This window comes from Oxyura jamaicensis, chromosome 15 (assembly GCF_011077185.1).
Source record: "Oxyura jamaicensis isolate SHBP4307 breed ruddy duck chromosome 15, BPBGC_Ojam_1.0, whole genome shotgun sequence".
Lineage (NCBI taxonomy): Eukaryota > Metazoa > Chordata > Aves > Anseriformes > Anatidae > Oxyura > Oxyura jamaicensis.
The window spans coordinates 2914956-2927154 of NC_048907.1; the positions used below are offsets into that span (position 1 = coordinate 2914956).

General features: G+C 43.7%; 1 protein-coding gene across 1 annotated transcript; it reads right to left on the reverse strand.

The window, feature by feature from the left end:
• Positions 1–210: 210 nt before the first annotated feature.
• On the reverse strand, positions 211–9699 carry RNF34 (ring finger protein 34). Its single transcript, XM_035340579.1, has 6 exons — positions 9636–9699; positions 6000–6218; positions 4188–4577; positions 3810–3866; positions 3352–3553; positions 211–2019 (listed from the first exon to the last, which is right to left on the reverse strand). The coding sequence occupies exons 1-6, from the start codon at positions 9639–9641 to the stop codon at positions 1832–1834; spliced, it is 1062 nt and encodes a 353-aa protein (XP_035196470.1). The 5' UTR covers positions 9642–9699; the 3' UTR covers positions 211–1831.
• Positions 9700–12199: the final 2500 nt, after the last annotated feature.

Below are 12199 nucleotides of genomic sequence, written 5' to 3' on the forward strand. Positions count from 1 at the left end.
AGTGAAAAGCCAATTTCTGACATATTATAACCAGGCTTTCTCCAGTGCCTCTAAGGGGGGCAATTCCAGTACCTTATTACAGAGGGAAGATAGAATACATGTGCCTTCCTCGAGCTGGTGCCTGCCACGGTACGTACCTGTAAAAGACAGCTAAAGCTTGAGCTGACTCTCCAACACCTCCTGCAGCTGGTTAAGAAAAGAGCCAGAGGCTGAGAAAGCCCATCACAAATCTTTATTGAGCTTGTGTGGCTAATGATCAGCATGGAAGTAACATATATAGTAAGTCTGTCTTTATTAGCTTACCCATTGAACAGAGACTCCAGGAATTAAGTATCATTAAAAAGTTCCTTCTAAAAAATAAAGCCATTGAGAGGTTTGCTCCCTTCTGAAAAATAACCAGCAGTGTCTTTAAGCTGCATATTTTGAGGAGCTACTTTCACTTTTTCAAGCCAGCCACATAAAAGACTAGAGCAAGAATGACAGGCAAGGTAGTAGAGGTAAGAATTATCAGATACTATATCCATGGCAAAACATCTTTGTATCCGTTACTTTGCTAGCATGGGGGAAATTTAAAGACAAAACTGTGGCTTTAGGTTCTTTCCTCAGCTTTTTGGACCATGAACTTACTCTGTTAAGTGCCAGCATGGCCATGCTTAGGTATCCTGTCCCCACAATTCAAGTGATTTCTGCAGCTATTTTCCCTAAGAAGGCTGTCACAGATATCCCACAGGCACCGTTAAATGTTTGCTCCAAGAGCACACTTACCCCACCGCGATGGCACGGAGCCCTGCTAGAACCTGGGCCAAGGGCTGACAGCAACGCAGGTCAGGCAGCAGCTGATCAGAAGCGTGGTTAATGGTGCCTCAGCCTTGGTTAAAGTCCATGAGTGTGAGGTTTTAAACATCAGGCTTCCTACCCCCATCCTTAATAAAACCCTTCCCGTTTAAGGTTAGTAATACCATACATTCCACATGTTAGCAGCAAGTAGTTTCATGACCCTGATTAGTATTCACAGTAGTATCAGCTTGTCGGCACATGAAATACAATCATCACCTGTAAGTGAATAGTTACAATAGGCATGAATGGATTAAGAACCACGAGAATATGGTTTACTCTACCCCCTTTTTAAAAAAATACTTTATTCCTAAACTAAAAACAAACAAAAAAAAACCTTAGTATTTGGACACCACATGATAGAACCCTACATAATGACAGCTTTTTGCACACTTACAAAGAATGGCCAAGACAATACGCTGGTCATGTCAGACATTCTGAGCGAAGCAATCACCAGAAAATAGATTGCTTAAGGACTTCTGTGCAGGTACGGTTAATGGCAGTGCTTTCTGCAGTCTTTATACTGTTACCACTGTTGCAGGAACAGTGCCAGAACAGTTACATTCTATATTTAATTACATAAGAGCTGAATATTCAACTGATAAAGTTGTTGCTTTTAACAGACTAGACAACCTAACATTAATTTGGTCAAGCAAAGTTGTTTTCTGCGACCACTTGCTGAGTACTGAATGCGATAACTAAGGGTGGTATTCTTCAGAAGAGAGCAAGAACTGCTGTAAACAGTTTGACTCGGACAGTTTGTGGGTTTAGAAGGTAAGTCAGGCAGCTCTATTACTGTACACACAGGCAGCGGCTGGTCCTGCCCAACCATGACTCAGTATGCTGTAGAAAAGTGGTTCATAAACTTCTGTATCCTGATGTTCAGATTGCTGTGGTTATTTTGAGAACTAAAAAGCTGATGTACACCCCAAGGGTCAGCACTCCTGCCCCCAGAAATCCTGGTGGGATGACCATACCATCCACTTTTGGTCTTCATTTACGATTTGAACACATGCACAGCCCGCACAACGTACTGTCGGCAGATGGGGCACTCGCTCATTCTCTTGCCGCACTTTGTGCACGTGACCATGTGGCCACACTCCAGCAGGACGCAGTCGATCACTGCATCCATGCAGATCCGGCACAGGTTGTCATCGTTATCGTTCAGCTGCATCTTCTCACCCTCTGAAAAGCAACAGAGAAAGAGAGGTCACGTATTCAGGCCCTGAAAATCCTTTTAAGTTTTAGCCCAAGCAACGGCTAGAACATCATTAGTTGAGCATCAAGTTGTGCTGCTCCATGCTTAAAACTGTTCTAATCAACAGCTAAGAATTCCTTAACCTCAGTGAATATCCAATTCTCAACTGAGCATCTAATGACAGTGTTTAAAATTCAGAGCATGCTGGTTTTCCATCGCTGAGCTCATCTCATTTGGCAGAATACTTTCCTCATGATTATACACAGTAATACAGAATAAAGCAAACCAAGAAACCAGAAGCACAAGGAAGCTGTGAAGATGGCAGAACTGAACAAAGCCTGTCAAGTTTCACTGCAAACAAACATCTCATCTCAGTAACCGTGTTCTGTCAGACCATACTGAAAAAAGCTGAAGTTTAACACTTGATTTCAGACAGGTTTTCAATTCTAGTTTAATCACCAGACCGAGGGTCTCACTTGAGCCATGTTTCTGACATTTGTTAGCAGTACCACCAAAGAAAGTGAGCAGCTTCCCAATCATCCTCCACCCTGATGAGCTGATTATTTCACACCTGACTATCGCAGCCACCACAGCATAGGAGCTGGCAGCACCTGGCTGTGAAGCAGCCCCAGTCTAGCAAGCTGTCCACGCACCAATGCCCTCTCTTTCTTACAACCAGACTGGTGGATGCAGGAACGAAGAGCCAGGCAGGAATTTTTCAAGCCAGCGGTGTCTCAAAAAGTTGTTTCTCAGAGCACACTTTGTTAACAGAAATCAGGCTGTGGATATACTACAATCATGCAAGTGAAAGACTCCAATTGTTGAGTGGAACAGAGGTTGGAACACCAGTCATTGAGCTGCAGCCACGGGAGCACCTTATCATGAAAGCATGGATTGAGACCAAACCACTTGAACTTGGACTTTTGCCACTGTAGCTTTTAATGCTGTACCACAGCAAAAGACCTGAATTGCTTTGGTCTGTTGACAGCTACAGAGAAGCTCTCTTGTTAATGCCTTGTGAAACCTAATAAAGGATGCAGAGGTGCCAAGTTTCACGTTCTCTGAGAAACTATTTCTCCATTGTGCAATTTTACCTTCCCTGTGAAAGCTGAGCTCTCTTACTTTCCAAAGCTGTCTTTAAAAAAAAAAAACAAAAAACACAAATCCTGGAAAGCTTTACGCACTAGTACCGCATTCAGCTCTCCTAGATGCAGCTTGAACTGTGAAAACACATTGCCAGTTGTTCCAGAAAGGCAGACCAGGTTAGATACCAAGCTACTGGAACCCAAGAAAGAAAGGAGAGTTAAATATCAACCTACGCGTCTTGTGGTTTTCCTCGCTCTCTCTGTATAGCCTGCTCACTTTTTCCACAAGTTCCCATTTCTCACAGCATCCTGAGTAGTTGACAAAGTTACATGCGAGTATTTCCTTCAACTGCCGAACAGTCAAGCCTTCAATGTCTTCCAGACTTGAAATATCAGACAAAGACGCCCTTGCTTGTTTTCTGGACAACCCAGGAGTCTGAAACACAGCAATTGCATGTTTTTAACTGTCCTGGTAAGTTCAAAGCACCAGGTTTTTCCATCTGACCACCACAAACTACATTAAGCTGCAGCAGCTCAGCTGAAGTTGTATTCTTTTTAGAGCTTTACGGATGTGTTACTAGACACAGCTAATGCTGGAAGAACTAGACCATGATACTGAACAGTGACAGAGATCTAAACACTTTATGGCATCACAGGCCAAAAATGTATTCTTTGCATAGTTCTTGTATTACCTGCTCCTCAGCACTTTCTTCTTCTTCGTTATTTATAGAAGATGTTTCAGTTTGTCCCTGTATACAAAATGAAATACATCAGGATTTAAAAAAAAGCACACACGATCCCTTCTAAGCTATCTTCCTTTCTGCCAAACTAATCACAGATGACAATGACATTTTGAAGTTCAATTGCTACTAATCATTACCAATTTAAGTCAACCCTATCATCTAAGCCAGCAATCTGATTAATAATCTTCCATTTTCAGGCCAGAAACACAAGAGGCATTTTTCCAGCCACGCCCAACGGTACCAGTTGGTCTTTTGTTTTCTTTTAACATGATGCGTATCCATTAAAAAAAAAAAAAACACATGTAAAATGCATTCTAGTTATTGTACCCGTAAAGGTGTTCCATTTCCTGCGCTTCCCCTTCTGTTTGCAAGTTCTCCTTGCGATGACACCGATACAGACATAGAAAATGGATGAGTAAAAAACCCAGAAGTCTGTGACCGTGACGAGCGCAAGCTACCAGCGTCCGTATCCTCCTCAGGACCTAACCCATGATGGCACAGCACAAGATCCACCAAGTCTTCTTTCTCTCTGCACGTGTCTGTGGGTATGTTTCTGAGAATAAGGTACTGACGCAGATCCTTTACTTTGAGTCGCATTAACTGAGGTCGCTGAAACGCTGTTTCTTGCAGCAAGTGACAAGTAGAACACCTTCTGAGATTCTCTTGTGAGACTGAACAAACCGAGCAAAAATCCTTCTTGCAGTCACAACACACGTGCTAAGTAGAAAGTAGAAAAAAAAAACATTCAACTGTTTCATAGAAGACAAGTCTTTAACCCCACTTTTTCCTTTTCCAGACTACATAATTTATTACTCGTCTTTCCACCAACTTTGACATGCATCATTTTTAGGATCTAAGTCTAGCAATTGCTCTGTCAAACAGTTCTGCAGGTGTTCCAATGTGATCTGTCGCTTTTGTAGCACTACCGCACACTCACTTGAGATTTTAGGAAGTAAGAGCATTATGAATAAATAACCAAATACTGTATTCACATTTGAGTTTACAAAATAACTGAAGTTGAAAGCTAATCAATGTTATGGTATGTTAAAATAATTTTGAATATACCACCACTGCTTTTTTCACATGTCTAAAAGCCAGTATAATGCCCAAACTTTAAAAAGCATTCTTCTTCCTCGCTTGATTCAATGAGCTGTACGTGGGTCTTACAGGTGATAAATCAGACTGTAGGTAAATAGTCTGCAAGCACTCAGATGTCACTTCCACAGAGAACTGTGCTCAAAAGGCTGGTCGCAACATACAAAAGCTCCAATTGGCAGAACTTCCAGCAGCAATTTTACGTGGTTCACTGTGGGTGCACTGTGAACAAACACAAACTCTTCCCAAGTTCTTCCGACCTTCTGTAAATTAACATTAGCTCTGGAAAATGACCCTACACTAACTTTACTTCCATAGTGTGTATGCATGCAAACGATGGGGCACATGGAGAAACAGGACACAGAGGAAAGGGGAAACTGAACAAAAAACTGAGGAAAGAGGCTTTAGCTTTCTCCAAATGAGCTGCAGAGAATTAGGTCACTAAGTGGACAAGATAACGATGCTGGAGAGCCATCATACATAGAGGTATTACCAACAATCTCAGCTTTATTTATCTGGAAACTTCACTAACCCACTAACTTGGCTCCAAATGAAGCAAGAGGCCATTGGAGTGCAATAGCATTTAGTAGAACTAAGCCTGTTTAGGAAACAAGTAGAATCATGCCAGTATTTCACAGGAAGAAGCTGTGATGCTAAACTGAGTTTTTAGCTTTTCCATCCTCCAGTTTGTTCATTTCAGCTCCCCACCTTTATGTTTGGTGTTACCTTCAAAACCAGATTTGCCTCACTATTCAAGATCCTGAAATTAAAGCACGTATCTTACAAATTAGAATCAACTAATTTTCAGGTCAGTCCAGATCCAACATGTACCCGATTAATGACCATCAGACCTCTTAGCTTCTAATCCTGTCTGACATTAATTTCCTGTAGCCTCGGAACAAGGCACTTTCACCCTCCCTGGCTATCTGCCTTGGACTTCCTCACCTGAGGAAAAAAAAATCCAGTATATTCATATCCCAATACGCCTACAGATTAGCTCATATTAGTAAAAATATTGTGTAAAAGGAAATGAAGTATACTCACTTTTTTCCTAAAAACTGAAAAGGAAAGTCCACAGGCTTTGCAAACTATGTTAGCACCTGCTGCAGCTGGAGAGGGGTACGCTGAGAAGTCTGTATTTGCTGCAAACCTGAAGGGGCCAGTGCCTCCCGCAAAGCCAGACTGTTGGCCACGGACAGCTCCAGTACCCATGACTTCATTCAGCAATCCACAGCAGGAAGCCCACATGGAAGTAGCTCCCGCCTGCAAACATCCACAGAGCAAAAAAAAAATAATAATAATATCTTAAAGCCCACATCACATGTGAGTTGCTACTGAAGAGCCACTCCAGCTGTCATCATCCCAAAAGCATGTTGTGAAAATTCCCAGAGCACAAGGAATTCGGCGCACAAACATCTGCACAGCCCAGTAATCTCTACTTCCCAGCTGCAAACCAAAGTAGGTAAGATTTGCTTCTGAGACGAGCTGGCTTTCACAACTCCTTTTCTAGCAGAGTTCTGCACAAAAAGGGTAAGGAATTTGAGGAGGTAATGCAAGAGCAGAGCAAAGAAGGAAGAGGCTAACAGCTAGTCGGAGGTGAGGGCCATGACCTGAAAGGACGAGACAATACAACAGTTTATCATAATTAGAGCAGAGCTGTGCCCTGTGGGATCTTCTCCAGAACTAATCCAGTTCTTATATGACTCACAGTGAAACTCTAAGAAAACACTTCTGCTTCTTCAAACGAAGAAACGAAGCTTTATACAAAACTAGTTCTGCTCTCGGTAAATGCCTTCCAGCCCTCCCTGGACCTGCTGTGCTGTTGTTTTACAGAAAGTTTAAGAAAATTAAAGTAACTTTGAATCCCCTTATTCCACAATGACTTCAGTTCAGTTTTGAATCACACTGTATTATCTTGAACTCTAGAAAAATATTCAAATAGATCTATGTAGCCTGTTGCTACTCTTTTCTCCTTGGAAGCCTCTAGCACTAGATTCTCTATCAAAGTGCTCATTCTACTTTAAGTCAGAATTTGGAACCCACGTTGCTCAGGTCACACATTTAATTACTGTCCTGTGGCTCACTGAAACCCCCTGAACAACAACAACAAACAGAAGCACACTGGGTTCTTTCTGGAAAAAAAGTTGAGTGGTACAACTTTCTAAACATGATTTTTAACTATTCTGGTAAAAGCTGTTCTGGTTTTCCAGGACAGCAACTCCCTTCCCCTCCCTCCCAAAGCATAAAGACATAAAGTTAGTGGTTTTGAGCTTTGTAGTTCTTGCTGCAAAAGCTAAACCAACCAGAACATGCACATCAGCTCAGTAATGGCAGTGCTCTGCTTCCTGTAGTAACTCCACTGATTTCCACGCTCAAGTGCTTTGTTCCCCTGGCTGAACGCAGTCCTGTTACCTTTGTGGGAAGTTAACGCAACAACTGGCGATACACCAGGACACCTTTCTCCAACCGACTAAGCATTACAGGTAAGAAAGGAGTCCTCTCTCTGGTTTAGTGGGAAACTACGAGAAACAAGGCCCTAGGACTAAACACGCTGTACTACACCACCATCGTGTAACTGCCTTACGTATGGAACATCAAAAGCAGCTCTCCAACATATACAAACCTCATGCTTTGCTTTCACTTCTGTAAGCTGACATTACAAGCACTGCAATATGAGCAGAACACGCCACGTGGTCAATCATTTCGCTTCTAGGCTGTACAACACATAACACTGTGAGCAGTAATAACATCAAATGCATACGCAACGGATTGGATTCAGCGGTCCAAGGTTACAGGTATTTCAAGAGCAAACGCCACCCCTTGTGTGACAATCTTCCTAAGCTGGCTGTGAGCGGAGCTCAAGGAGGGTGAACTCCCACGGCCCCTGACCCCAAGCCAGACGCAGGTATTGGCAGCACACAGCGCGCAGAGTTCACCCTGTCTGATGTACACTCAGACCTTCGATAATCATTAAGCAATCAGGCTAAGACATGCCTTCTGCTTCTCAATGACAAAGAATGGAAAGGTCGATTTGCACTTCTATACAAAACAAAACATGCATAATTATCCCAGCTTATTAGGCGAGAGTTAAATAACTCTTCAGAACCGCGTTCTTAAAACTAAGGACTTAAAACTTGGAGCTCTCTCAGACTAAAGTTGGTCTTTTCAAAAGTGTTTTCCTCACCTTAAAGGAAAGTTGTCAGTTACAGAAACATGACTAACTCTTCATATATTCTTAAAAACTGATGACTTAGCTTTATAGTTTAAAAAATATTACATAAATAGCTGCAGGAAAATAAGCACAAAGATAAAAACCAGTGACCCAGAAGTGTCTGTCAGAATTCAACTTCCTCCCTTACAGGACTACTGCCTCTTCAAAGGGCCCCAGCAGCACAACACACAAGGCAGTAACACACTCGCTTCTTAAACTTACTTTATTTAAGAGCTTCTAAAAACTGATCAGACACCACTATCAACACTAAATAAATACCTATTTAGGAAGTTCGTTAGCCACTTCTGATACACAAAGACTGTACGTATCAAATGGAAAAATCTCATTACATTTTCTTTAAGCGTGTGCTCGTGCAGCTGAAAGGTGAGGCAACACAGCATCGTTAATTTTCTCCTTAACCCCAGTCAGCTGTGGATTCTTTCAACGCACTGATGCCATTAAGCAATAATTCAATTACAGAGTCTAGACTCTTCATAATACTCTGTAAAAGAAATGAGAGCATGAGAGCACCAATACAAGACACAAATGAGACACGCTAAAACAAAAAACTCCCTCCCTTGAGAACTAATTAAAACCTAGCCAATTTCTGCAGAAGCCTTTGCAACTACACCAGCCACCACTTCCTTCTTCTCTTCTCACACTGCCATCAGTTATCTTCTCTCTCCATACCTTATGTGCATCCTATTTGGGTAAAAAAATGTGCTTGAACTCCTCCAGTCTATTTTTTTTTTTTGACTTTAAGTGCCTTTAGTAACCTGATGGGCATTGCCATCCACCAAGGAGCTGGCTGGGAGGCTGCCCACCTGCTCCTCACACATCTGTGCCAGCAGGACGTGGCATCAGGCAGCGTCAGCACCAGCACGTCAAGCACAGGGGGGCCAGAAGGCTTTCTGTTGAAGCCGAAATTTCGTTAATTTCAAAATACTGTATACAGATCCATGCAGCTCCTCGGTTTAACATCTGACACCAGGCCAAGCTTTATCATGCTCCCCTCAAAACCCACTGAACAGGGAGCCCTGTCAATAGCACCGCACAGCCCTAGCCTAAAGGTACCACGACGGCAACCTCGGCTACGAGGAGGCGGTTGTGAGGAGCCCCATGTCACCCAGTCAGCCCCTGTCACCCCCCAGCCTCCTCCAGGCCCCTCACAGCCCCGCCGGCCGCCCTGCGGAGCCTGGGCTCGGCCTCAGGCAGCACCCCAGACCCTCTCCGGGCCGCTGAGCCAGCAGAGGCCCGTCAGCGAGGCGTGGCCCAGCCCCGATCCCCTCAGTATCCCCCCAGGAGCCCTCAGGGCGGGCCGGGAGGCGTGAGGGGAGCGGGGAGGCGCCACCCGGCCCACCAGGGTCCCGGTTCCGGCCCCAGCAAACACCAATTCGCCCCCTTCCTCCCTCCCTCCGTCCCCCACAGCGTGGGCAAAGCCTCGCCCCGGCCGGAGGCGCCGCCGTCACCTTCATGGCCGCCCCGCGCCGCCACCTCCACCGCCGCCTCAGCCGGGCGCCGCCCCCAGCCCTGCGCCGCTCTCCGGCGGGCCGCCTCACGGAGGGCGGGCCTTACCGCCGGACCGCACGCCATTGGCCGTCTTTCCCCTGACAGCTAGCGAGGGGAGCCAATCGGAGGAGAGGAAGCGCCGTCGGCTGGGCGGGGGCGGAGGTTGGGCGGGAACGGGGCCGCCCCTCAGCAGGGAAAAGGGCGGGCACGGCGCGGCCGTGAGGGGATGGGGCCGTGAGGCGGCGCCTCGACGGACCTCGGCGCCTCACAGCTTGGGGTCGCCCTTTTAAAGGTTATGGAAGCGAAGGGGGCTTTTCGTCCCTGCCACAGTCTTTGAGAACTGAGGAATTTTCTTATTTAAAAATCCAGTGTCGGCTGGCTTCCAAACGCTTCCTGCTTTCCCTATGGTGTATCAAAAAGGGGGTGTATCAAAAAATAAAAAATAACTATCGGTGTAAAAACTAAAAGCTTGTAACCAGAAAGATTTCATTTAAAAAAAAAAAAAAAAAAAAAAGCCTTGAGGCAAGCTTTACATAAGAGCACACAGAGCCAAGAACAAAGGAGGCTGCTGGCAAAAGGAGGGATGGACGAAATTGGCTGAAAATAGATTTTGACCACAAATGCAATTTACTCATACAAAAGGTTGCGTAGAGTCTCTAATAATTTGTGCAGGCTGGATCTATTTTTGGAGAAGGGCTCATAGAAGAACTGAGTCCAAAAAATGTATGTTATTGCCACCAGAATGTCACAGTCTTGGCAGCTCCAGCAACAAGAGTGGAGCCAGCTTCTGGATTTGTTCTGTTACCATGCTTTCGTTCAAACTCAGGTTGTCTCTTCTTGGAAACGTTTATGATCCCCGAGAAGCTTTTGATAGACTACAAACTTCACACGTTTTAATTATATATATATATATATACATATATATATATATATATTCCCAACAATAGCCTGAAATTTTAGTCAAAGCTCTTGAGAAGACAGTAGAAAAGCTTTCTTTTCTACTGTCAGACGGTGGAACAAGAAGTGGCACACATCCCATGTTTCTTGTGAAACAGATTGCTTTAAGACACCTTGAGACATATCACTACAGTTTGTTTTTTATTAACTTTTTTGTCACTTAAACTCAGTTGATTCAGAGAGTCATCCCTGTAGTACCAAAGTATACCCAGATATTTTGTTAATGCTCTCACACTAAAATATGTGAGCTCCTCATGCAGTTGCTGAGAGCAGCATAACAGTCCCACAGATGAGAAAAACCGAGCAAAACCTAGAGTTTCTCTTTTAGCTCTGGTAAGGACTTGTGACAATAAATCCTCCCCAGCACAGATGTTTTAGGGAGCAACGTGGGCCTAACGGAGCTGAGATCTGGTGACTCTGCTGACAGCTGCAGTTGCCACTCCCGCCTTAACTTGGGCAGATCTTGATGAATCATATTTGTAACATGTGATTTGAGATCAGTTTATCATGTCTAAATTGTAACCACATAAATTGTTTTTAAGCAGGGAAGTTGACTGCTTAAAAAAATGCTTAAGCACAGAACCCCAGCTGCTACTGTGTGGCTGACGAGTGGCATTTGTAGAGGTTCTATTAATAAGAATCTTGCCCTTGCTGAGCTTTCTGGATTGTGCCAAAGAAGCATTAAAAGATTTAAATCTATTAATGCCTGATGTCCCATTTACTTCTGTCATGAAAGAACAAGTAATGATGACTCGCTGCAGCTCTGTAATCCCCCAAGGTTTTACGCATCACAAGAGAGCGAGGTAGGGAAGTGATTCTTACTAGGAATCTTCATTTGTTTTTAATATAACAATTTGCAAAATTTTACATTCAAGTTGAAATAAAAGTTAATTTCTGGATTTTATCTGGGAATTTCAGACTGGTTGTTACCACATATAGTAGCAACAGTCATTGTAGTAGTCACTTTTTATACCAGAGACACAATACTTTGGGATTACCTTTTGAGAAGGTTTTCAGATTACTGAGGCTTGGTTCAGCAGATTTAGTGCTGCACTAAAATGCAACAGTTCCCAAATCCGTGTGCCAGCTATTTCATGCTTCATAAGCTCAGGTCCATTACGCAGGGGCTTGAGCCTTGTTCTGGTGAGATAAAGGATGACTTTTTCAATTGTGTAACTTAATCTTTAACTTAATATGACCAAAATAATCTCTTGCTGCTTATTTAGAGGGCTGGTTATAGGGTATTGTGAGTTCATTTAAATATACTTTGAAAGCCTATTCTACGCTTTATACAATATATTGTACAACACGCTGAAGGATTATCAGTGTCATTTGCATGTTGATTTTGGAGAGTTACACAGAAATGCCAGGATTTGGGCCAGATGTGTGTCACTTTATTTCTACGCCAACTTCTGCAAAGGCTGACCGCAGCGCTGGGTCTCTCTTCTGCCTCTCTCTGGCAGCCCACTTTGCTATTTCAGCGTTTCCGCCTGAGTTGTCAGGCTTTGTTTTCAGGAAATACCAGTAAATTAACTTGTGTAACCTAACAGCTGTCGCTATTTCCTGC

Coding starts and splice junctions, on each gene's coding strand:
- RNF34 (XM_035340579.1), bottom strand. Junction 4,578..5,999: donor TTTCAGTTTTTAGGAAAAAA/GTGAGTATACTT, acceptor CTTTCTACTTAG/CACGTGTGTTGTGACTGCAA. Junction 3,554..3,809: donor AAGAAAGTGCTGAGGAGCAG/GTAATACAAGAA, acceptor GCTGTGTTTCAG/ACTCCTGGGTTGTCCAGAAA.